This window comes from Larus michahellis, chromosome 7 (assembly GCF_964199755.1).
Source record: "Larus michahellis chromosome 7, bLarMic1.1, whole genome shotgun sequence".
In the NCBI taxonomy this organism is placed as follows: Eukaryota; Metazoa; Chordata; class Aves; order Charadriiformes; family Laridae; genus Larus; species Larus michahellis.
In genome coordinates, this window is record NC_133902.1 from 59,101,448 (window position 1) to 59,126,752 (window position 25,305).

At 46.3% G+C, this 25,305-nt stretch overlaps 2 protein-coding genes across 14 annotated transcripts in view; one reads left to right on the plus strand and one right to left on the minus strand.

The window, feature by feature from the left end:
* Window positions 1-11,109, plus strand: part of FMNL2 (formin like 2) — a 145,384-nt gene extending 134,275 nt beyond the window's left edge. For 2 of the 9 annotated variants that reach the window (XM_074595583.1, XM_074595586.1), the window contains 10 exons: window positions 195-429; window positions 1,153-1,221; window positions 1,382-1,462; window positions 1,839-1,968; window positions 2,143-2,306; window positions 2,572-2,673; window positions 3,156-3,254; window positions 4,203-4,326; window positions 6,066-6,199; window positions 8,994-11,109. In XM_074595583.1, the coding sequence (XP_074451684.1) occupies window positions 195-429; window positions 1,153-1,221; window positions 1,382-1,462; window positions 1,839-1,968; window positions 2,143-2,306; window positions 2,572-2,673; window positions 3,156-3,254; window positions 4,203-4,326; window positions 6,066-6,157 (1,096 nt within the window). In that variant the 3' untranslated portion in view covers window positions 6,158-6,199; window positions 8,994-11,109. Of the gene's footprint in view, window positions 1-194; window positions 430-1,152; window positions 1,222-1,381; window positions 1,463-1,838; window positions 1,969-2,142; window positions 2,307-2,571; window positions 2,674-3,155; window positions 3,255-4,202; window positions 4,327-6,065; window positions 7,198-7,501; window positions 7,618-8,993 lie in introns of those variants that run through there. The other 7 variants (XM_074595585.1, XM_074595588.1, XM_074595580.1 and 4 more) reach the window with 4 other exon arrangements.
* Window positions 11,110-13,147: 2,038 nt separating this feature from the next.
* Window positions 13,148-25,305, minus strand: part of PRPF40A (pre-mRNA processing factor 40 homolog A) — a 28,022-nt gene continuing 15,864 nt past the window's right edge. For 3 of the 5 annotated variants that reach the window (XM_074595591.1, XM_074595589.1, XM_074595594.1), the window contains 15 exons: window positions 24,937-25,001; window positions 24,135-24,299; window positions 23,355-23,463; window positions 21,599-21,749; window positions 20,671-20,804; window positions 20,173-20,287; window positions 19,924-20,027; window positions 19,629-19,745; window positions 18,955-19,092; window positions 18,253-18,348; window positions 17,163-17,249; window positions 16,977-17,073; window positions 16,816-16,877; window positions 15,510-15,644; window positions 13,148-14,318 (listed from right to left, as the gene is read on the minus strand). In XM_074595591.1, coding sequence (XP_074451692.1) covers window positions 14,226-14,318; window positions 15,510-15,644; window positions 16,816-16,877; window positions 16,977-17,073; window positions 17,163-17,249; window positions 18,253-18,348; window positions 18,955-19,092; window positions 19,629-19,745; window positions 19,924-20,027; window positions 20,173-20,287; window positions 20,671-20,804; window positions 21,599-21,749; window positions 23,355-23,463; window positions 24,135-24,299; window positions 24,937-25,001 — 1,668 coding nt within the window. In that variant the 3' untranslated portion in view covers window positions 13,148-14,225. The remainder of the gene's footprint in view (window positions 14,319-15,509; window positions 15,645-16,815; window positions 16,878-16,976; window positions 17,074-17,162; window positions 17,250-18,252; window positions 18,349-18,954; window positions 19,093-19,628; window positions 19,746-19,923; window positions 20,028-20,172; window positions 20,288-20,670; window positions 20,805-21,598; window positions 21,750-23,354; window positions 23,464-24,134; window positions 24,300-24,936; window positions 25,002-25,305) is intronic. The other 2 variants (XM_074595593.1, XM_074595590.1) reach the window with 1 other exon arrangement.

Here is a 25,305-nt window from a genome sequence, read left to right on the forward strand (position 1 = left end):
GCGGGGAGCCCAGCCCTGGGCCCAGAGCTGCAGCTGTGGCCTCCCCGGGGCAGGGCAGAGCAGAGGGGGAGGATGGCCTCCCTCCACCTGCTGGCCATGCATACCTGTGGCAGCTTTCCCACTTCTGTTACTTTTCCATCATTTTGTGTAGAGCCTTGTCGTAACGCCACTTCTTCTGGTTTGTTATCGCCCAGGTTTGACCTGAAGACGTTGCCAGTGGATTTTGTTGAATGCCTCATGCGGTTCCTGCCCACCGAGAACGAAGTCAAAGTGCTGCGACTCTACGAGCGGGAAAGGAAACCCATCGAGAACCTGTCTGACGAAGACCGGTTCATGATGCAGTTCAGCAAGATCGAGAGGCTGATGCAGAAGATGACCATCATGGCGTTTATAGGCAACTTTGCAGAAAGCATCCAGATGCTGACCCCGGTGAGTGAGGGACAGCCGTGGTGACACGGGGGCGATGCCTTGGCTGTGCGGGGATCGGGGTTTCCCGGGGGTTCAGGCTGCCCTTGGGAGCTGTGCTCTGCGGTGGGGAGCATTGCGGCCACGCGCTGGTGTGGGGCAGTCGGTGAAGGTTATAGAGATTTTAATTTTTCTAAGACAGGGAGAGATGGTTTGAGTGTCACAGGGTGACTGTGAGTTTCATGGGGACAGAATGAGAAACGCGCAAATGAAAAAGTAGTTTTCTAGCTATATTTTCATGTAGCAGTGACTGCAATATCCCAGCTGCTGTTTGTGTGGCAGCTTGTAGCCTGGGCTGCTCCATACCATCCCGTTCCTTTACCCTGTAGAAGTTTAAAACCGGTTTAAATAAAAATCCAGTCGTTTGTATCGTCAGGGAGAGTTATAGTCAGTGCTGGTCCGTGGGCTCTTTGAAGTGTTTCCCATTCTACCTGATGCATCTTTCACAGTCGCATGGATTGAAATGTAAATATACACTTCTACCCAACCACACCTGAGCGTGGTAAATCTGCGGTGCAGGTGAATTATTTGAAAGCCTGACATGTCAGAGCAGGATAAGATACATGCTAGGGCCCATGGTACGCATGAAAAACAAGAGGCTTTTTTCAGAATGTGAGTTTTTAGATTTTAATTGTACTCTTGGCTTGGACAGGCATTAACCAAAGCTCTTCCTGTGTTTATCTGCAGCAACTTCATGCAATAATAGCTGCATCCGTCTCAATAAAGTCATCGCAAAAGCTTAAGAAAATACTGGAGGTAGGTCTGGTTTTAGATACGTTCCGTAGCTCCACCACTCACCCTCACGTGTGCTGAAGGCATACCTGGCTGCTGACACACCAGCTCTCCTTCCAGAGGGTTCTCAAGCGCCCTGCCTTTGTCCTGAAAATTCACACTCTGCTCTGTTTCATCCCGGCAGATAATCTTGGCTCTTGGAAACTACATGAACAGCAGTAAACGGGGAGCTGTGTATGGATTTAAGCTACAGAGTTTAGACCTGGTAAGTAAAGCAGCGGTGCCTCGTGGGGACCTGGTGGGAATGCGTTTCACGTACGTGGTGAGTGGATGCTGGGGCACTCGGCCGGTGCTTTCCAGCCGGTGAAAGCAGAGAGCGGCAGCGGGGAAGCTGCCCCCTGCCAGGCAGAGTGAGTTTGCTTTGCTTATCCTTGTTTTGGGGAGCTGCTTAGGAGAAGGCTTGTGTCTTTAGAGGCTCTGCAGAGCACAGCTTGAAAACCACCCGCTAAATGCTTAAATGAACTTTTATGGCCGTCCCTATCGGATGGAGAAACACCAAGGAAAGGCGAGCACCAGTTGCGTCGCTTTGCTTGGAGCCAGCAGCACCTCCACCCAGCGGTCTCTTTGCCTTCTCTCCCCAGCTCCTGGAAACAAAGTCAACAGACCGAAAGCAGACCCTGCTGCACTATATTTCAAATGTGGTCAAGGAGAAGTACCAGCACGTTTCCCTCTTTTACAATGAGCTTCATTACGTGGAGAAGGCTGCTGCAGGTACCGTCACCCTCCTGTGCCTGGCCGGCGGGGGTGGCATGCATGCCCTGCAGGGGACTTCACGGCACACCACGCATGGGCTCTGGGGGCTCTTCTTGGTGGTGAATTGTTCAAGCTGTGGGTTCGGGTGCTTGTGGAGCAGGAGGGATGCAGCGTTTGTGTTTTATTTCCTAGTGTCTCTTGAAAATGTCCTCTTGGACGTGAAGGAGCTGCAGAGGGGCCTGGATCTGACGAAGCGCGAGTACACCATGCACGACCACAACACCATGCTGAAGGAGTTCATTCAGAACAACGAAGGGAAGCTAAAGAAACTGCAGGACGACGCCAAAATAGCCCAGGTATTTCTTTATCCATGGGGTTTGGCGAGAGGGTGTGAGTGACACGGTGAGCAAAGGACGTGCTTTATATACGCAGCCGGGAGGAGAAGGTGCAGCAATGTTGTGGGTTTGTTCCCGAGTTCAGGTGCTAGATGTAGCCGTGCGGGTCTGAGCCGAGGGTTTCACATGCAGAGGAAATCCAGACCCTTTAGACTGAATACTGCAGTAATGGATGGTGAGTTTTTCTTGAAATATGTGCAACTCGGTAAATCCGTGCTTTTTGTAGGATGCCTTTGATGATGCTGTGAAGTACTTTGGGGAGAATCCCAAGACGACGCCCCCCTCGGTCTTTTTCCCAGTGTTTGTCCGATTTGTGAAGGCCTACAAGGTAAACAGGAGCATCCTCCTCTTCTCTTCTGTCCTTCTGAACCCAGTTTGGTCCCTGGGTGGCTCCGGGCTCCCAACAAAACGGCCTGTGGCTCCCTCTAGCTTTGATGCAATGTGAGCCATCCCCGACAGCAACACCAGCCCTGGGCAGCACAAAGAGTTGTTTTAGGATTATTTTCAGGGCTGAAAGACAACATGGCTGTCTGAGATGCTGGAGGAATCCTCAGAAATTGAATGGCTGGGCGGCCGCTTGCACCTTTAACCCTGACTTTTGGGACTGGGAGAGGGTGGTTTGTGCCACCGAGGAAGGTCTCTCCCAGCCCAGTTTGTCCAGACTGTGTTCAGAGGCAGCTGAATTGCTCCACCTAATCTTGCGTCCTTGGACAGCCCCGTGGGAGCAACTGATAGCATTACTCATGTGTAATATTTAGGTTCCCTATAGCAATGGGAAGCTCTGACCTGTGCTTTTTTTGTGACAAATAGCAAGCAGAAGAGGAGAATGAGTTGAGAAAAAAACAGGAGCAGGCCTTAATGGAAAAACTTATGGAGCAGGAAGCATTGATGGAGCAACAGGACCAAAAGGTAGGAAACAGATCAGTCTCACAGGCAGGAGCCGTCGTGTTCGTGTGTTTTTCCTGGTAGTTCAGAAACCTCAGCTCTGTGTAAGAACTCGGTTGCCCAACTTATAGTTGCCTAGAAATAGAGTCGCTGCAAGTTTTTTTCCTTATGTGGAGAAAACTGAAATAAGCTGAAAGAGTTACGGTGTGTGGTTCTGCTGCTGCTAAAGTTTGTGAAATGAAGAGAAGCTGAACAGACAGAAAACCATCTTGTCCACATTGCCATTAGCTAAACTTTGTTCTTCTCTGCCCTTGTATCTGATAAAAGCCCATCGGTGTTCAGCGTGCAGAGCCCCCCGTTGCTCACAGGGACAAGGAACCATCCTCCCCAGACCCTTCCCAGATCCCCCCAGCTCCGTGCCCTGCATGGCAGCAGGACTGAGCCCCACGTTACCACTTTATAGGAATTTTCCTGACATGTTTTCTTTTTTTTCTGAGGTAACACTTCAGATTTGCCAGAGAAAGATTCCCTTGGCTCCAAAACAGCCACTTTGTCGGCTGGTGGCGCTTCCCTCAGCTCTTGTTGGGATCTTTAACCCCAGCCAAGCTTTTTCCCTGGGAAGGAGAGCCCCTTCTCCTTGTTCCCCTAGTGCTTTTCAGAGGTAAGAGCTTGGAGCTCCAGTTCCAGGCGATGAGCAGGCTGGGAAGTAGATTACAAATGTCAGAAAGAAGAGCAGCCTGGCAGCCCGGTTAACTCGCGGCCCTGCCCGTCCTCTCCGTGGGATGTGAGATAACCGCACGCGTGTGTTTTCCCCGTCTTGCAAAATTGGGCAGAAAACTGGCAGTTGCTGTTTGCCGGTTGCTCCCGGCGGGATCACCTGGTGTTTCACGTTCAGGAAGAGAGGAGCAGGGTCCTCTCTTCTTCAGTCCTCCTCTCTTCGGTCCTTCCAAGTCCTCTCTTCTTCGCTTTCAGTCTCCTTCACATAAAACAAAGCGGCAGCAGCAGGAGCTGATTGCAGAGCTCCGACGGCGGCAAGTCAAGGATAACAGGCATGTGTACGAAGGGAAGGACGGTGCTATTGAAGACATTATAACAGGTAAACGCCTTTTGTTCCCTAATCTGAGGCCCTTTCACAAAGGATAAAAACGTTTATCTGCCTAGTAGCTATTGTAAGTGCTTTGTGAACTTCTTAAAAAAGCGTTAGTCGAGCACAGCGTAGGACATTGTTGATGTGACGCGAATCAAGTATAGAAACTTTTGCTAATGGTGTGGAACAAACAAACCCCGGTAACCTGCCTGCCCATGTCCGCTGCCGAGGCCGCGTGCGCAGACCTCGGGCACACGCTCTGTCTCTTAGTTCTTCTCTTTCAGCATGTGGGGACGGGCTCGGTCGCTGAGCTTTGGAGTAGCCAGTTCAGTGCCTGATCTCAGCGGGTGCTCCGCTGGGGGTCTGCATGCCCTGCAAATCTTTCCCAGAAACGTTTTTTTTCCCCCCGTAAATTGAATGAATGACGGACGTTTAACATTATTAAGAGCCTTACATTTTCATTAAAATGTACTAACAGTAATTGCACCACGTTATTGCACAGTTACAGCAAATCATTTAGTCCAACCTGAATGATTTATGGCCCTAAACTGCTTCTGGTTTTACTGCTTCTCAGTTTGGTGGGCAGAGCCCGCACCGAGCCCAGCCTGGGGCTGGAGGGAGGGGGGCAGAACCCGCTGTCGCAGCCAGGGACAGTCAGGACTTTGGTGCAGATATTTGCTGATAAGGAGAGCTGCCTTCTAAACTGCATTTTGCTCAGGAGTCAAATCATTTTTAATCTGTACAGCTGCTCTGATTGCAGTAATTCCATTTTTACTGCATGTTCTTCACCTGTGGTGTGAAAGGAGCCTGATTTTTAACTCTTCGACAGCTTTACAGTACTTTGTTTCCATTGCACAGAAGCTCAAAAAAACATCTTTGGGCAGAATTTCCTTGGCCGCTGCTCCTGAATGTTTTCCACGGGAGTTTTTCCTGCAGGAGGGGAGGAGAGCTGTTTTACCACTCGCTAAGGAAAGCCAGGGAATTTTTGCCCAACTAGATGACAGGGCTGGAACGCTTGAAGCTTTCACAACTCTTTTTAAACTTGATTCATAGCTTCCTAAGATAATATTCTTTATTTAAAGAGCAGAGTCGCTCTCATATCTAATCTGTTATTGCTACTACAACTCCCTCCGACTCCTGGAAGCTTGTTTAATTGGTGAAGTGGTTCTCCTGCTCTGTGGGAGGAAGAGCTGGTGTGGCAGTGGACCATCCACACGCAACAGGCAGTGCAGCGCAGGCAGAGCCAGGCTCCAGTTAAACATTTCCCGTGGTCTTGTGCCTGGTAATTCCCATTACGGGGGTGTCTCTGGGGGGCTCCGGCCATGTAATAATAAAGGTTAGGCACAGGAGGTCAGGTAGGACGGAGGTCAGTTGAAATACGGCCCATGAGATCTCCGTTAATGGTATGGAAAGGATGGAAATTGTGGTTTTAAATTGGCTAGTGCCGTGTCAGCTGCAGAGAGGAGCTCTGCTGATCCGGAGCAGGGCCCTGTCTGACAGCACACCCTTTTCTGGAGCACGTTTAGCAGCAGCTCCTCAAAACCATTGCAAAAGAGGTACTATAAGAAAGACTTACTCAAACTGCCTGGTTGCCGAAGCCTGCTGGAGTGCGGTGGCATCAGGCAGCTGGTTGGAAGGCGTGAAACCGTCCCTGGGTGTCCGTAACCGAGCACTAACACTGTACTAATGCGCCAGATCGGCTTCTCACGGCTCTGTTTGTCTGTTTGGCTGTTGTTATTCCCATGCAGTGCTGAAGACTGTGCCCTTTACCGCTCGAACCGCCAAGCGGGGCTCTCGGTTTTTCTGCGAACCTGTTCTCACTGAGGAATTCCATTACTAAACTATTCCTCTTTCACATCTGATGCTCTTAGACAAAAGAAAGGTTGCTGTAGATTTTTGACACTTCTCCATTTGTACGGATCTCAGCCAGGATCATGTGAATGTTGAGTGTGTAGTAATGTCCAGCGTCCACCTGCAGTTGTATTTCTGTCACCTCTGTTGCATGTTCTCGTGTTTCAGTGACTTTAGATTCCATCCCATCGACTTTGCGCTTGATGCTTTTGGCCATCCTTGCGTTTCAAAGGCATCTCTCCTGCCAAGTGCCATAGAACAGCAAGTGGTGGGAGTCACGGTGGCTTCGGTGCAGGTTTCCTGCCGTTTCACAAGGCTGAGGAGATCAAACGCAGTCAAAAAGTGACGGTTCACTTGGCTTTTCTATGGCATCTCTTCTGGCCTACAGGTCTCTCCCTGTATGCCAGGCTGCCTATGGAAAATGCATGTAATCCATCAGCTGTATGCCAAAGCGAAATTACGGGCTGCATGAACAAAGGGGGACTCTCCTGGGGTTCGCTCTCTGGCGCGGAAGGGTTGTCTGTAATAACGTACGTCCTCTGCGAGGAATGTTCTCTTCTCGACTTTTTAACCCGCACCTGCATGTCTGCATGTGAGACCGGGGATACAATGAACAGCATAAAATCTTCTCTCATTCGGTCACATCCATCTTTAACTTTCTTCAGTTCCATGCCAACGTTATCTGAATAAAATGGGAGATTTTTAGTGAGCACCCGCCGGTTCCAGTTCCCTGGGGCTTTGTGCGGTGCTGGGGAAGGGCCAGGTACGGCAGCGGGGGGAGAGGGAAGGAGCGGAGCCGGGGAACACTCGGAACCACAGAAACCATCACGGCGAAAAGCTTGACATGGAACTGAGCGGTTTGCATCGTGTGGTGTAAAGCGTAAGAAGGGTGTGTTTAACCAGCATGTCTGTTAACACTGTTGTCTTGAATTAAGGACCCAGCGGCTTAAGAAGACAACAGTGTTTGACTTTTGTGATATGTATTTTTATGAATGCTTCTAATAAAATCGCAAACTATATAATCAGCTCAACGGTTATTTGCTCTTTCGAGTTAACTTGCTGTATTACCTTCCTGGAGCCAATCTTCAAAGCAGCTTGGAATCCGGTTAGCGAGAGGCGAGGGTGGCCCTCCCGTCCTGTCCTGCCCTGCCCTGTCCTGCCCTCTCCACGTCTAACCCCCTCTCCCACCTCGGCCTTTCCCCTCTTGCTCTGTTGGTCACCGTGCCTGGGAGTTGTGAACGCTGAGTTGACTTGCTCTTCATTTTCCATCCCATTTTTTTACTTAACCATCATTTTGTGTTTTGTTTTGTTTTTGTTTTTTTTTTCTGTTTAGCCCTAAAGAAGAATAATATCACTAAATTTCCAAATGTTCACTCGAGGGTAAGGATTTCTTCTAGCACACCGGTGGTGGAGGATACACAGAGCTGGCAAGCATCACTTTTTACTTAGCTTCCTCCTCTCTCTGTATGCCAGGCAGCCTGTGGGTAGATGTGGCTGAGCTAATACTGGTGAGAGCCCCAGGGCCCGTGGGACTGAGACCCGTTATTTCCACCCTCCGTGGTGTGGGGGATCCACAGGCCGTGGGCTGGTGACCGTCTTCACGCTCTCTCCCTTTTGGCCCTTTCTCTTCCGAGTGTAGCCTGAGATAGCAGTTCTTCTCCCCAGGTGATTCCAGCCCCATAGTTCCCTGGAAGTTCTGCTGCCCCGTCTCGGTCCTGCTGCGGCCACCGAACGGGACGTTAGCGATGGACACCCAGCAGCTTGAGCAGAGGCACCTTCTGCTGGGGTACACCAGGAGCGGAGAAGTTTGGGAGCTGTATTTAAACCAGGCCATTAAGTCAGTCAGGAAATTTGAGGGAGGGTTTGCCCAGTCCAACGCAAATTTGTTTTCCAGGAGAGAAATATTTTAATTCGGATTAGTCTTCAGGTGTACCAAGTGTGCTCGTCATGTCGTAGCCGCACATGTAACAGCACATGTAACAGCACGTGTAACCCATGTAACAGCACACGTAACGCAGGCTTTCGTCGGCACCTCCATCTCCAGCTTTCCCCGCTGTTCGACCCATCGCATGCTCAGTGTTCCCTCCTCTGTCCCCCCAGCGCCAGCAGCAGCAGCAGCAGCAGAGTGGGTCGGGCCGGGCTTTGCTGCCGGCCGGGAGGAGGAGGAGGAGGAGGAGGGTGGGGGGTGGTGGTGGCTCCGCTGCCTTGTCTAACGCAGCATCTCTGCAGCCGGGCGAGCTGGCGGCAGCGGGGCAGGACGGCAGCCGGGGCTTTGCCAGCCGGTGGCAGGGGACCAGCTGCTTTTGCTCAGGGCCCCTCTCTCAGTCATAGACTCGGGGTGTTCGGGGAGCAGAGACCCACCCGTGTGTCACCGCACACCGGGTCACGCGTCTCCCGTGAGCTTCCTCCCGCTCCAGAAAGCTCCCTGGGAGGCTGCAGGGAGGACCAAGGCACGGTCAGGCAGACTGGTTTCAGCCGCTGGTGCCGTCCCCGTGGCCACCGACGAACACTCGCAGCCCGTGGGCGGGGAGACGCTCACGCTAACTGGAGGGCATTAGTTCCACCAGCATTTAGTTCCACCAGCATTTCGGCGCGTTTCACCAGTATTACCTGCTGCTTGGGCGCGTAGTAAAAGGGCACGTGGCATTTGCTCCCTCCTGCTCTCGTTGGGTCGAAGCCCCTTCTCCTGTTCCTACCACAAGCTGCTTTGATTGGCTTCCAGCAGGACTGTCCCCTCTCTAGGCTGCGTGGGTGTCTGTGTGCGGGGGCGTGCGCGGGGGCGAGCCCTGCCTGCTGACCAACGCCGCTCTCCTCTCCTTCCCCAGATCTTAGAAACCAGCCGTACCGACGGGCCGACGCGGTGAGGAGAAGCGTCCGGCGGCGCTTTGATGATCAGAACTTGCGCTCTGCCAACGGTGCAGAGATCACCATGTGAGCTGGAGGCCTGCGGGCGGCGAGGAAAAGGGGGTGCTCGAATCAGACCTTGTCCCTGGCAACTCTTGTCTTCTGCCGCTCGTTTACAGCCTTGGGAACAGTAAAACTCACCTTCTAAAGGGCTCGAAGACCTCGGCCAATGCATAGGAACGTCAGCGCTGGGCTCTCCACTCAACCGTAGCTAACAAGTGCCTAAAATTGGAGTACCTGCTCAAATTAATCAAAGCAATAGGACTTGATTTGATTGGGTATCTTTTTACACCAATACATTATTCAGTATTTTTAACCAAAATGTAAAATACATGTTGGGGGGGGGGGGGTTGGGGGGAGGGTGTTTAGTTTGGTTTGCTGATAGAAGAGTTTAGCGACTGGTCTCCTGCGGACGTGACCTGCATCCCGACTGGTTGTAAACTGGTGATACTGGACGCGCTCCGCTGCTCGGCGCATCGCCCTGCTGTCGGCCCGGGAGTCACCGGCGGCTTCAGCTGCACTTACTGCCTTCTCTGTGGGTTGGGTTTTGGTTGTTTTTTTTTAAAAAAAGGAAGACATTTAAGGGCTTTCTATATATATAACATGGAAATAATGCCAAGAGGAGACCCGTACCTTCCCCACCGCCCACAGACACCCCCCGGCATCGTTCCACGGACGTCGGCGATCACACGCGGTCGAGCGGGAGGCGTCACCCGGGGGTTGTGCCGTTGGGCGCGGGGGTGGCCAAGGCACGGCCCACGTTCTTCAGCTGGAGGCAGCTTTCAAATAACAGCCTGTTTATTAATTAGCACTAAGGTATTAACATCTCAGTAATCAGTATTAGGAGTCCGGGGCGCGCTGCCGCTCAGGCGCTCGCCCAGAGAAGCCTCCCGTGCCCTGTGCTGGGGATCGGCGCCCCGCGCCGGCTCCGGTTCTTGGACAATCCCAGTTCCCCGCTGAGGAGCGTCAGGGCAGCGAAGGGAAGCCCGGCCTGCAAAGCCCCATAGGTCGTAGGTTGTACGTTGCATTTTTAAAGCTTAAAAAGGGACGTGAGACTCACTTTTAGCAAAATTACACACCCCGCCCCCCCACCCCCCCGCTGCTGCGCACCAGTGTCCCAGCGCAGCCAAACGCCGCCGCACTGGTGCGGGCAGCACGCGCCGGCTTCTCAGCGGCGACCAACTGGACGGAAGAGAAATTGATACTTTCCCAGATGCATTTTGCTTCCAGCTTCCCTGTCCTGGTCTCACTGCATCAACATGTTAATTGTAAAATTTATTGTATAGTATTTAACCACTGAATTTCTTTTTCTTTTACGTTGTGCTTACGTGAACCACTGGTGAAGGTCCCCCTTGTTTTTTTTTTTCCTTGGATAATGTGTAGTTATATGATAATCTGTTTTTAAATGTACAGATATTTTGCTACAAAATTGGTGCAGTTTTTTATGGTTTTTACACTTCTCTTTTATTCCCACTTTAGCCTCCGGGTAATATTGTAAATATTGTTTAAAAAAAAAAAAAAATGCATCAGCCTGTGCTATACAATCTGAATGTTATTTTAACTTATAGTTTTTGTTTTTATATTTAACTAAATGGACAGTTTGGGGCTCAAAGTTACCACATTGACCTCTGCTTGCCTATTTACAGGAAGTTTACTTTAAAAACTGCCACTTTCTCGCATTTGCAGCCACGCGTCCCTGACACGCTAAAGAGAACATGCCACAGCGCCTCTCTCTTCACCGACGGTGACAGAAGAGGACTTTAATCCGCATAAGAAAAGTTGACAATTAATTTAAGAAGTTGTTTGTTAGGCAAATGGTTAAAAGCACTAGCTCTCACGTTCTTAAGCTCGAAGGTATTTTTTTAATTGAAGACAAAAATTATTGTACAACTAAATATAATGCTGGCATGTTCTCTTTAATATTTTTCTAGTAATAGACCTGCTTCTTAGCAATATTAGAAGTGTTTTATAACAGCAGTTCATGTTACTATCCTGGTCTGTTCCTGCCATAAGATCAAATAAACTATTTACACTACTACACAGGAAGCCAGAGGGGGCTTTTTGGGGCACTTTTATGTTTTTTTTTCCCCACAAAGATTGGTATTTTGCAGGTGAACCCCTGGAGCTTTCAGCAGAGTGAGCCCCCGGGGCTGGCTAGGTTTGGGGTGGGGGGTTATTTTGTTATTATTTGCTTTTGTGCATCCAATCACTTGGTGACCGGGGTTTTCCCCCTTGAAGTGGCAGCCTCTGGGGCTGTCGGCGCTGGGGAAGGGATGGAGGGGACCCCCCCGAGGCTGCCCTGGCAGCGAGGTCATGGTGGTCGCTCCCCACCTTCCGCTGCCGGCGACTCGCACCCACTTTTGATGCCAAGTAACACCAGTTTCCCCCTCGCTGGGGCCTGGCGGGGCCGGCGGGAGGCAGCGGGGCCAGTTGTGGCTGGTGGCAGGAGGCGCGTGGTGCCGCGGGACCTCGGCCCCCCCCGGCTGCAGCAGGTGCCAACCCTCCCTGGGACAGTGAGCGGCCAGCAGTAGTGCGGCATAAAAAAACAACGGTACAAATATTTAAGTCCTAAATTTCATCAGAACAACTTCATACTTTAGCCAAAATTCAGATTCAATTTTTAGAAGGGTTTAACAAAAATCAGACCTAGGGAGGTTGGGGGGGGGTGACAGTGAGCTGCGCCAGGGCTGTGCAAAACAGCAAATCAAATACAATCAGATTTCGACACCGTGAACACTTAAACCTGACCGATCTTGCTACAAACCCTTTCCAAGGCAGCAGCGCAGCGATGGCGCGCGCAGGTTCGCTGTGCCGGCCAGGCAGGAGGGATGGGGGCACCGTGCAAGGGGAGGGCTGGGTGACACGGGCACTGCGGCTCTGGGAAAACAGGGGATAATAATGAGAAAAATAATGGGAAAGAGGAGGAAAAACCACAACCAACCAACAAAAAAAGGCAAAAAAAAAAAAAAAAAAAAAAAAAAAAAAAAGCCTGCCCTCATTTCCCTTGAAAACTAACTTACGCCCTGCCAGGGCTGATTTAAAAGCAGGCGCCTTTTACGATGCATTTCTTTTGCAAGATCTAATAAGAAATAATAATAAAAAAAAAATCATTAGAATAATTTACATTTACAGTTTTTTTTATTTTTAATGGAAAAATAAAGGCAAACCTTTTAAAAGTAGTATTTACTTAGAAACACTTTTTTTTTTCCCCCCTCACGCAAGTTCGGCAAATGCAAGGCAGTAACAAAAGCGTGTTCAGCCGTTGTGAGGTGGTTGCAAACCCCCGTGAGCTCCTCACGCGCTGCCCCGGCTCAGCACCTTCCCCCGGCCCCGCGCTGCCAAACGCAGCCGTGAAATGATTAACAATTAACATCGCATTCTCCAAACCATTCCTTCCTCCGTTTTCCGCTTGGGCATCGCTACCTGCTACGTGAGCCTGCTCGGCTCCATTTTAAAATATAAAAACAGGAAGGTGGATTTACAAGGTCAGTAAAACACATTTAAAGTCTCAGCTGAGCGTGGGGAGCCCCAGCTCCGGCCGTGCCGGGAGGAGCCGCTTGCCCCAGGGGGAACCTGGAACGAAGCCCCTCCAGCGCTACAGCAGCTGCCCCAGTTCTGACATTAAACACTGGATTAAAAAAATATTACCTGTTCGACCAAACTCAGGTGTTTTTTCCCCAAGTAACAGGTGATGAGCCACTACCAGGCGCTGGAGGAACACGCCCGGAGTGGCGCCTGCTCTCAGCATCCCCCAAATCCCACCCCAAATGGGGCATCGTCCTGCCCAGTCCGGCCAGCAGCTGCATTTCAAATGACTAATTCCAATCTCCCGTAGCATCCATCACGGAACCACCCTAGCAAGAAAATGCGCTGCATGAATTGGACCTTTCGGGGATTTATTCACTAGTAACAGCTGCCATCTATTAGGAGAAAATGCACTGAAAAGGAAGCCAAACTCTAAATAAATCTTCAAAGTTTTGTGAGTGCAGACGTCGCTTAAATCCAACGACCAGAGGGTAGCAATCATTTATCAGAGCTGTACAGAGTATTTAAAAACTAGAAATAAATACTAGTACACACTAGAAGACAAGGTTTAATAATTGATAAAAATGTACAAAAATATTCCCATCAGCGAGGTTTGCGCAGGCGGCTCACGGCGGGGCCGGCAGAACCTTCCCCCACTGGCCAGAGGCTACCGAAAAGGAGAGAGACGGGGCATCGGCTTCTTCCTTCTCCCGGGGCAAGGGTTGGGCCAAGGCCCCTGTTGCAGACACGGCTCCTCGTGAAACCTGGGGGGACATTCTTCAGCAGGGCCTTAAGGCAATACATCGAAATGCAGTTACAATTGGATTTTTATTTTTAAATTTTCTCACTGTGAATGGTGCCCGTGGCTGGCCCGGCTGGGCGTTCAGGGGAACGCAGCCTCTGCCGGCACCGCAACCAGGGGCCGGTCCCATTCCCAGCAACCGCCTTTCCAGGGCTTTGAAAATTTGCCGTAATAATTCCCTCCGAGACCGTTCTTAGACACAAATCTCAGCCAGGAATCAAATCTCCTGTTTTGTACAAAAGCTCAACATTGGTTTGGCCAGTGGCGCAGTTCACAGAAGAGCAATTCCAATATTTGCTATTTTTTTGCAGTACAGATCAAGCAAGGGATTCATTACTCCCCTTCCTTTGCCTTCCCCTTTCCAAAATAAAAATAAATCCATAAAACAAATTAAACCACAAGGAACTATATTAAGAATCTCTCTAAAAAATGAAATGTTATCTGCCTCAGTGGCCGGGAAAGCCCGCGCTAATGCCTTTCTAGGAAGGCCCGTACTGAAGGGATGCTTTGCTAGAAAGGTGCCAAGGCCTCCCGGGGGCTGCAGACAAATCCAGCGGGCACAGAGGCGCCCGTGCTGCCTTCGGAGGGCACCCGTCCTGCCGGGCAGGTCCAGGACGGGCAGCTTTGCGCTCAGAATTTCATTCGGGTTTCTAGATTTGATGCCAGGCCCGTAATAATAGTACTTGAGAATGTATTTATGTGGTAAAATTAAAAGCCACTGTTATTTCAACAATGGAACTCAGGATATCAGAACCCACGTCCTGAATTAGACATTGGTTTCTTTTATTATGCCACAATGTAAACATATTTGGTATAAATAATGTTCTCATTGATCTTCATCCAGTTGTTCCAAAAGAGTCCTCCTCTGTTTTTCCAACTCCCCTTCACTCAGCTCGCTCCCAGAAGTGTCCCAGTTCCCCTGCGGAGAGAAGCGAGGTTACCGGTAAGCACGATGCGTTTCCATGCTGTATTAGCCCGGGGGCGGCACAGTCCGTGCCCAGCTCGGGGACCCCCAGAGCGGCAGCGGGAAGGGGGGAGGGCAGGGGGAGCGGAGCTGGGCTCCTGCAGACCACCTCTGCTCGCCCACGCCTCGGTCCCCGCTCTCAACAGCGGATGCCCCTGCCTTCGGCCATGCGATTGCTTTTTGCAAAGGCACGTGGAGGGCAAAGCAGCTTATTTTAAGAAGATACTGTACAAAGCAGACACCTGCCCTCCCATCTCCTCTGGGACGGCGGGAGGTGAGCGGCGTTACCCCGCACACCGCCGCCAGCGCAACCGAAATAACCAGAGCGAGGCAAATAATTCCACCCTGAAGAGACCCCGAAGATGCTGAACCAAAAAAAGTTCATGTTTTTCCTTCCAACACTTTTATGCGTCTTCGAAAATACTGTCCTAAGCCCCTGCCAAAGCAAGTTCCACAGAGAAGCAGCACAGCAAGGGCAGGACAGCAGCCACGCGCATTTCCCGGCTTGAAAAGTGCAAGAATTGTGGAACTTCCTTCCACTAAGATTTTCTCTCCCTGTCAGCCCAGCGTCCGCCCAGCGCCGCAACTGCTACAACTCCGGCACGCGGATGCCACCCGGCCACTCAAACGCTTGCGCGGCTGCGCTGCTCAGCAGTTTTGGTATCAGTCTGGCCAACGGGATGGAGAAAAGCCGGCAGTTTAGTGTCACGTGCTGCTTTGTCAGTATGGACCAAGCTTCAGTGCTGGCTATAAAATAACGTGCCTCGCTCATACTTTACGTCAACCAGCAACAATAAATAGCATTTAATCACAGGATCATTAGGGTTGGAAGGGACCTTCAAGATTGTGAAGTCAAACCATCAACCTAACGCTGCCAAACCGGCACCACCCCATGTCCCCCAGCACCACGTCTGCCCGCAAGATCAAGCGGTAATTTCACACATCAGTAACAAAACACTGAACGAGGGCAGAGGATCTGTGTGATCAAGCTCTGCTTGAACATTTGGTCCTTTTTATCTGTAAATGGAACATAAATAAAGCTTTAGCACCTTACTTAGGGTAAACCTATGAAGCCTGCGCACTATACTACAGCATCCCGCTGACACGTAAGCCCAAAGCATCAGATAAAGCGGAAACAAAGCTTACAGAATCTTTTCCAGGCCGTTTTTTAGTAGGAGATTTATGTTTCGATTCAGATCTTTGTCTAGCTCTATCCTTTTCGCTCTCTCGCTCTCTTTCTTTTTTGTCTTTTTCTCGTTCAATATCCGATTCTGGTGAATCCTGAGTAAATAAAGGGGGAAATATTAAAGATTAATATTAAATATATTAGACATTAATTGACAGAATAACCAGACCTCAGAAAAGTCTGACTTCGTTTCAATATAGACCATATTAGAAAATCTGCTTCAAGTGGTTATTAATCCAGCACATCCTATTAACCGCTGCAGAAGTAAATAATGCAAAATCGCTGCTGAAGCGATTTGAAAGGAAAAGGAGCGAGGTTTGTTCAATACAGAAGAACTGCCACCACTCTCAGTGCACGCAAAGACGGGACATGCTGAATGCCATACAACAAGTCTCTGCACAAATCCATTCATTAACATCTCCAGAAAGGGTGAAATCTGGGAAACTTTCTGTCACGTGGCTGCTTGGCCATACTCGAGTGCTTCAAAGCTGCTGGGCTTTTCCTGGATATTAACCTTACTGCGAGGGATTGGGTGGCAGGACTGTGATTTTATTCCACGTTTCCCCCCGGTGTTGCTAAGCTTGTGACCCTCTTTGTGCACTAGTATCTTAGTCAATGGTTATCAATATCCCCCCGCCTTGGGAACACTGTCCACTGACGGGCACGGCTAACTGCTCAGAAATTACAGAAACAGAAGAATAAATCAGCTTTGAAGAGTTTTGCAGCCAAGATGAGTTCAGAGACTCAAACTTCTTTCTTTACCCAGGAAAAAAAAAAATAATATTCTTTGGCCTCAACAGATACAAAGAGCGAAAGCTCTTTCTCCTCTTTTCTGGTCCTTTTAATGCCTCAGTGCATTCAGTATCAGAGCTTCTAACGCAACCCTGACGCTCAAGCAGACAAAAGGAACGATGCTCGGCTTAAGGCGAAAGGAAAGGATGGCTGGGATTCTTCCCAGCTCTCCCCAGTAAAAGCAAATGCCAAGATTTGCCACGATGGACAGCAAATACCAGGCTACTAGTGCAGTCCTTTACATCTGCCTGAATGGTTGCAGTTAAACCCCACAAATTTAGCAGTCTTAAACGGTTTAATATTAAGGTACAGGTAACAGACAGTTACTACATTACCAGTATCTACCCTCCAGCCTGAGCTCACACAGTCACTACTGCAGAGACAGCCGGATGATTAGAGACCTAAAAAGGATTACTGAGACCACAGCGTGTCAAGTTTTTCATTAGTCGACTCAAGACAGTTAACTGCACTTACAGACTTATGTCTTCTCTTCTTGCTCTTTTTCTTGTGTTTTTTTGACTTCTTGTAACTTCTCTCTGCAGACACAGGAAGAAACAAGAATACATCAATAAAATGGTAAAGACCCAGCAATAAAACATAACACTAATTCAAAAATAAACAAGAAAATCGCATACCGGATTCTGCACTGGAAGAACGCTCAGAAACTGATCGAGATTCTGAACGCTGCCTTTTCTTCTTTGAATGGCTGTCATCATCCTCCGACTCTGAGCCCTTCAGATACAAAGCCAACGTGGTTAGCAAGACGACAGCATTATGAATACTCACAGAAGTAGATTTTAAGATGTCACAAAACACCTTACCGAACGAGAACGTGATCGCTTCCTGTGATGTTTTTTAGACTTTTTAGAATGTTTCTTGTTCTTCGAATGATGATGCTGACACTCGTGCTAGAGTAAAAGAGAGGGCAAAAACGTTATAACCGGTCTGTTGGGCACAGCAAGACACTGTATCGATGTTTCTCATCATCCACAAAGGCACCTGCAGCTAGTAGTGGTTAAAAAAAAATAATCACGCATTTATTGTGTCAAAACCCATAAAGAGCTACCAGTCCTGCCATGTTACAGTCGTAGTAACAAGCACCTGAGGGCAAGGAGGCACACAGCTTCGGGCATGGATGCACACAGCTTCCAGTACCTCCAGTACCTGGATCCCTGCTTTGATGCTTCCAATTAAAGCCCCTGCTCAAGACAGTCCAGAACACGCTGCATACCTTGCTTTGCCAAATTTGAAATTCTGAAATTAAGCCATTTTAAAAACTCTTACGAACTCCAGAAAGTGAAACAAAGAGCCCAAAGAGCACGTGCTGCAAAATCAAATCTCACATTACCCAGGAAAAAACAGCACCTTATTCAACAAGAACGACTTGTCAAAACTTCAGCAACTTAACCCTTACTGCGGCCCATCTAAAAGTTAAGAATGAAACTAAACTACCGCATCCCTTTGGCACATCAGCAAAAACTGGCTACAGTAAAAAAAAAAAAAGTACATCTGCAGAGCTTAGTATGTTCTTGAAGTTCCAGCGAATAAAATACTGCAGAAGTTCTCTTTCCAATTTCTTCACTTTTTGTATGAAATCACAGCAAGAAACAATTTTTCTAAAATAAACCAGGAAATGCTGATGTTAAGTTAACTTCCAGAAATTATTGTAGGGAAGCAGATTAGAAGAACTATGCATCAAATAGCATCAAATAACTGTAACACCTTTCTTCAGTTCCTGACTTTCGCGGTGAGGCTTTATTATCCATTACTTTTAGGTAACACAGAATGTCCACTGTAATGGACATCAGTAGAATTCTGTTAAATCCCCCTCTTCCCATACAATTTAAGAGCCAATCAACTACGAATTTTTTTGTATATTCTCTAATCAGGAAAAAAGAAAGTAATAATTACCTCTAGTACATGCATGAAATCTTTAAATATTCTTTTTCTTTCGGACTCCAGAGTGATGTCTTCAAATGCTGGTTCCTTCACAAATCTATCTCTGATCTGTAAGAAAGGCAGCAATGAAATACTAATGTGAAATACAGCCACTCAGGAATAAAAGTAATAAAAAAAGACAATTTCAGCAGTTGAAAAAGCCATTGTACTGCCCCAAGGCTAAACTGTTTTTATGTCAGCTTCACAACCAAGCCCATCGGCAGTACGACTGTAAAATCCGGCTGTTCTTTCCTGCACGTGCCATTTAAGCCCCCCAGGCTTGGTAAAACATGCATTCTTATACAAAGTGTACTTCCACAGGAAAGGTTGCTAAAGGTTTTTTCTTTTTAAAGAAAAAAGTTACAGACTTGTGACTAAGCAGAGTGCTTTATCTCCGTTTAAACTACGTTTGGGGATTTTGTGTGATTAGGTTTTTTTGTGGGTTTTTTTTTTTTTGGTTGGTTGGGTTTAGGGTTTCCTTGTTTTTGTTTCAAATTGTATTCAAACGGATCAATAGAATGAAGTTATTCACATCAAATTTCAAACTTTACTGAAGAAATGACAGGACAGTTTTCACGGGTGCTTAGAGAATCTCGGTTTCCTTACAAAAGCCTTCGTGCGCAGCAGCCTGTTCGATATTTGGGAAGAGTTTCATAACTAAGTGATGATACATACATCTTCCCAGACAGCGTCCAGTTCAATTGGAGGAGTAGCTTGCTTCAACATACTCTTGAAGGCAGACTCTTTCCGCTTCATTTTGCGAGCTTCTTCTTTTTCCCGTTCTCTTTCACGGGCTTCTGCCTTTTCTAGCAGCTGTATCAAACAAAGGTTGTAAGATCGTTTCAAGGATATCAAAATGGAAAACTAACAATTCAGTTTAATGCAATTTTTTGGAAAGCCCAACAACAGTTCACCTTTAGAGTTTTCTATTGGTCAGCTGGGCGTACCCGAAAATTAACCAATTACTTATTCTTAAAGCATGCGACTCCTTTAGATTCTCAAACAGAATTTAAAATAGCGATAATACATCATGCAAGCCCAAACTTCAGAAACACACATGCACAGAAAAATATCCCTCCTGAGAGAAGTTACGTATATAAATGAGAGAATATTAGTTAATTCCCACCACAGAATTTCTCAATGAGATGTTTATGTTTTTAATAAAGATATACATCTGCAATTTTTATTTTGGGAACTGATTATCAGGATAAGCAACTCTAAAGCACAGCGTCTCTCTCAGATATGATGAAAGTAGTCATAGCACTACAGTGAAAGTAAGTGCCAACTCTTGTTTTTACTACAGATTTCACATTACAAGTTCTCGAACATTCCCATACATTACTACTTACACTGTTGAAAGCCAGCTTGATATTTCCCGCATCTAAAGTAGTAGCTCTTTTAGTTGAACTGATGACCGTAACAAAATCTTCAAAAGAAGTATTCACTTCAACCACAAATCCTTTATCCTGTAAGAAAATTGCTTCTTTGGCATCAGGTAAGTCAGGAACTCTCCCTTCAGTGCTAACGCACATGACATTAACGCAGCGTGAAAACCCATCTCCCAGTAGCAAAGAGTTCACTTGAATGATATATTTGGCATTTAAAGAAGAAACCACGCAATGGGCCATTTCCCCCCACTCTCACCTTTAGGATATCTTTTATTATCTTCTTTTCATCGTGGTAACGTGCTTTCAAGTCTTCAACATAGAACTTGAAAAGATCAAGTGCTGTTGATCCTGATGAAAAAACTAGATAAGTCAAAAGCTAGCTCTAATAAAAGAGCTGCATTTTTTAAAAATATTTAGAAAACATACAAGTAACCCTGCTCTATTCTGCCCCAAATCCAAGACCTCTACCTTACTTTCTACAGGGTTAGAAGAGACGCGTTCTTACCAGGCTGACCAAGCATGTTAGTGAATCTGATGTCAGAGCTTATGGTTGGGTACAACTCCATCCAGGAGGACATTGAATGCAACTGTCCATGCTCGTGCAGTTCATCTAAGAAGAGCTGCAAAATAGAAGTGAAATGGAAATTTGTAGTCGCTTATCATACTTTTACTTGGCTAACAGCTGGAATGGATACTTTTGATAACTGGAATTCCATTTTTGTTAAAATGCAATTGAAAAATCATTTTTTACATCATCGTTTCTTCCTGCCTCCATCCACCATTTACAGTGTTCCAATTGCACTTCATTTCCATTGAATTCTATTTCCTCTTACTTTCCCCTACTCTTGCAGCTTTCTGTCAAACAGATGTACAGCAGACAAAATGCTACAACACTGATAACTGACACATTATATGCACCCATTACCCTACCCTAAGAAATAAAAAAATCATATAGAATATCTAACCATGACACATCTAGGACAGAAAAAGAAAGTCCACCAACCTGAAAAGATTCTCTATTTTTACGCTGCCGCCTTCTTTCTCTCAGCAAACTTTTCTGTTTTTCTTCTTCCTCCTCTTTTTCCAGTGCCCTAATATGTTCCTCGAAACAGATCAGTGCATCCTCCTTATCCATGTCTAGCAACAGATAACAACAAAATGATAAGAGTAAAAATTAGGCATTTCTTCCCAGTAACTGCAGAAAGTTTCGTACTACGAGGTAACGGTTGCCAATTGTTACCGTGAGCGGTAATTTCATTGAGCACTGAAACGTATGAAGATCTGAGCAGCAGCAAAAACCAACCTCTCCCAACCTGGATAAATGATCATTGCCAATACAGAGCACAGAAGCCTTTATGAGAAAAGTGCTGCGGACGAGCACTTGTGCATCTCCCCGCACTACTGCGGGTATCTTAAAAACACGGGACAGGGGTAAGAACGCAGAGCACCTTTGTCAAATGCTGTAGCTGCGTATATTCATATACTGCTCTTAAAATACAGGATCAACTCATTTATAAGAAAAACATGCTCATAACGAAAAAACTGCCTTCTTACTCTAGAAGACTAAAAATAATTACTTTTCTAGGAAAATATACTCCGTAAGACCTCAGTCTAGCAAAAGGCAGTGCAAGTATTTGCAACAGATTACACTCTCAAATAATTCTTCAAATTTCAAAGGCTAACAACTACTAAGGCAATTCAATCCCCCAGAAAAAGGTATCCTTTGCTTTCTCATCAAGATTAATCAGTGATGATTTTTGAAGCTGACATCTGTTTCCTGGGAACCAAACAAGAAGGTTCCTTTATACGGGCTGCTCAGCAGCTGTCATAGCGGCTCTGGGCTGGGCAAGAGCAAGCCGTACCCAGTCAGGAGTCCTCGCTACACAAATCCATTCCCTCTTCCAAAAGAAACGCACAGACTTTTTACATACTCTGAAGTTCCTCATCTTCTGCAAATGTAGGATTGTCCATCAGATACTGCTGAGCCTCCGACCACGTAGTACAGTAAGTGACATTAGCCATGTTATCTAGTATGTTCTTCAAAGCTTCCCAATTCCTCTTCCGTAACTGTTTGGCTTGTTCCTGAGGAGAAAATGCATATTATTTTTTTGTTAAATTTGAGGTTGTATAAACAAAAATATATGACCCCTCAAGTTTGTTCTCCAAGAAAACACAAAATTAGTTTTTGGCTGCATGTACAACAACATAATACAATTTTGACCCGCATATAATTTTTACATACTATTATTGCTTGCATCCACAGACAAACCATTTCAGTACTATTATCTCTGACTGCTCCCCATGGATGGGAAAAGCTCATGAAATGGTGCTCGTCTTTTAGGGATACTGCAAAGAAACTGCCAGTATGTTCAAGTAAACAGTCAGTGCTGCAACAAGGTACTACTGGCCACTGTGCTGTTGAAAAGTGGATCTAAACCAGTTGTGCTGATCATGGGCAATTTCTTAAGCAGTGCTGTTTGACGGCTGGCCTCTTTCCGTTTGTTTCGCTTTTCAAGCAAGTGTGGACCTTAACACTAGTCTCACTTAAATCAATTTCACGAACAGCCTTGCTCCACAATTTGTTTCTAATTGCCTGTTTTCCATCTACTCCGTGATGGTGAGTGCTAGTATCACCACTAAACTGCAGCGAAGATGAACTGACCGGCTACAGTTCAGGCCGGATCCTCACAGTGGGTATGGTACTGCTGAGGTTAAAGGAAACACAGCTTTCTAACAAGCCCATGAGCATTCCACAGCCTGATTCAGAGCAGTTCAGAATAAAAGCCATCATAGAATTTATTAAAATCATACTAAAAGTTAAACACATTGCAAAATTAGCAGCAGTACATCTCAATAAGAACAAAGACCTTTCAAAGAAAGACGGCTGAGGGGGGACCTTATCAACACTTACAAATACTTGTGGGTATCAGGAGGATGGGGCCAGGCTCTTTTCAGTGGTGCCCGGGGACAGGACAAGAGGAATGGGCACAAACTTGCGCATAGAAGGTTCCATTTCAACATGAGGAGGAACTTCTTTACCCTGAGGGTGGCAGGGCCCTGGCACAGGCTGCCCAGAGAGGTGGTGGAGTCTCCGTCTCTGGAGACATTCAAACCCGCCTGGACGCGTTCCTGTGCCACCTGCTCTGGGTGACCCTGTTCTGGCAGGGGTCGGACTGGGTGATCTCCAGAGGTCCTTTCCAACCCTATGATTCTATGAAAGAAACTGCTACTGTATGTGCCATACAGAGTCAAATGAGGGGTTCACCTTCTCCACCAGCAAGGAAGACTGCAAGGAACTAGGGAACTGATAACAAGAGCAATCTACTCCTAGCGCGCTTGCCCAGTTTCAAACAGGTAGTTTTTCAGAAAATCTTGAGCTCCAAAACTACTCACTCTATTGTCTCATAGCTGATAAACCTTCCCTCCCTTCTGTTCTTGTCTCTCTCCCCCCCTTTGGAGAGAGGGTAAACTCACCTGTAACCTGGAAGCAGTACATGGTTCACGCTAATGCAGTGACGTACCCACTTTGTTCTCCATGCCTTTGCTACAGTTTCCTCCCCTGCTGTATAGCATTTTGCCTGTCCCTGAACAATACTCAGAACTGCACTGCTTGCAAGATTTCTTTATTAAGAGGTATAAACTAATTTACAGATAACAAGTGAAAAGATAAGTTTGAAAGAAAGTTACCTTCTCTTTCTTAGACAGAAAAAACAAGACATCTTCATAAATTTCGAGACGATCACGCTCAGATATGGCATTCCAGACTTCCATCTCCCCAAACATTTGTTCAGCTTTTCTGTACAAAACAAAGCAAAAGCATACGATCATTTATTGGTGAACGCTGATTTAAATTGTCCTGTCGGCTTACAACAGGCTTCACTAATGTTATTGCAAATAGTAACGCTTTTGTCTTGGGAAACTTCTCCTGTAACACTTTCCTAACTCTTACAAATAAAGGAAACAGTTAAAAATTAAAGCTGATGCCACAGTGCACTCCTCTCCCCAGAAGTGCAAGTTCACCTGCAGTGCATTACATCAGTATTTTTATCTGAGGGCTGGCACATGCTCAGGTCACTGTTCTAGCAAACATTATGAAAATTTCGTAGATCTGATTTCTCAACAAGCTTATTAGATATGATCTCCCTTTGGGCATGACCTTCCATGAACAATCTATCATAAATACTCTGTTTTTAATGTCAGATGTAATACAAAACTCCTCTCGGTGCTAGCTTTTGTTTCTAGAAGCTCAACCCATTATCATCAGCACTTCACTCACTTGAGTTGGGTTTTTTTGCCTGGGTCTTAAATACAGTCTATGAAAATGAGACTATTTGTGTTCCTGTAAAAATTTCAGTTCCAGTCTGAGCACATACAGAAGCTGGCATTCACCAAAGGCAAACCAGCAAGATCTGATTACTAACTTGGCAAGCTAGTAATGTCTGGAACTGCATTTAATATTGGTCTTACTTGTATCTTGTTGTGGATGTCATCTTTTCATGGTTTTCAAGAAAACGCTGGAATGATTCTTTAGCTTCTTTGTATTTTGATCTTGCTTCTTCTTTCTCTTCTTTTTCTGTTTGAACTTTGTAAGCATTAAAAGCTTGCTTTTTTTCACTTAATTTCGCCAAAGCACTTCATATCAAAGAAGAAGAAAGCAATGTCAATTATAAAAAGGGAATTGAATTAGAAAAACAAAACCAAAGAACCAAAAGATAACAGATTTGAATAATCCAGATTTTTGAGACAAAATTAAATATAACCTAAATGGCCAGTCATCACCCTGTCTCTTCCTCAGGATTAACGGAAGATCATTTTTAAAAAGCCATAAAATCAAGCACTTACTAATAAAAGCAGTTAATAAAACTGCTACTATCATGCTTTCAGGTTGCATTTACACATTTCACACTACAATACTATTTTTATCGTAGATAACAACCACTTTTCTGCCAATGTTTATAGCAGGCATTAATTTCAAAAAGTAACCTAGAAAGTTTTCAGCTCTGTCATTGTAAACGGGTGCTTTTATTCCCACAGAAATAATGCAAACAGCATGAAATACAACCAACAACTGCCACATCTTTTCCCAATGAAAAATTAACCCTAGGACTTGAATTTCTTTACATAGGAAAGGAACAAAGGTCTCTAACAATGGTACATTTTCACAAATGCACAAATATCTATTAAAACAATCAGAATTTATGTCAGTAAAGTCAAACTACCTAAAATAGTATTTGTGTAGAAATTTAAGGAGGAAAGAATCAAGCAGTACCTGTATCTAGGATCATTAATGATCATTTTCATAGCTTGTTCCCAAGAAGCATTGGACGGTACTCGCTGTAAAGACATTAAATCATTAAGTAATTAGATTTAGAACCAATATCCATGAATGACCAATTCCTTAAAAAATAGCCCTTAGTAAAAAAAAAAAAAAAAAAAAAGGCACTACACTGTCAAGGCTAGGACAACATTCTTTGTCACAAATGTTATTTTTATTTTATTAACAGTCAACATAGAAAATGAAACAAGGCACTTTGGGGGTTATTGCCAATAAATTCTTCTGGAAGTTCGTCTACTACACAACTATATTGACTCACTAGACAAAACACAAAGAGACCTCATACACTCCGAGGGAAAAACA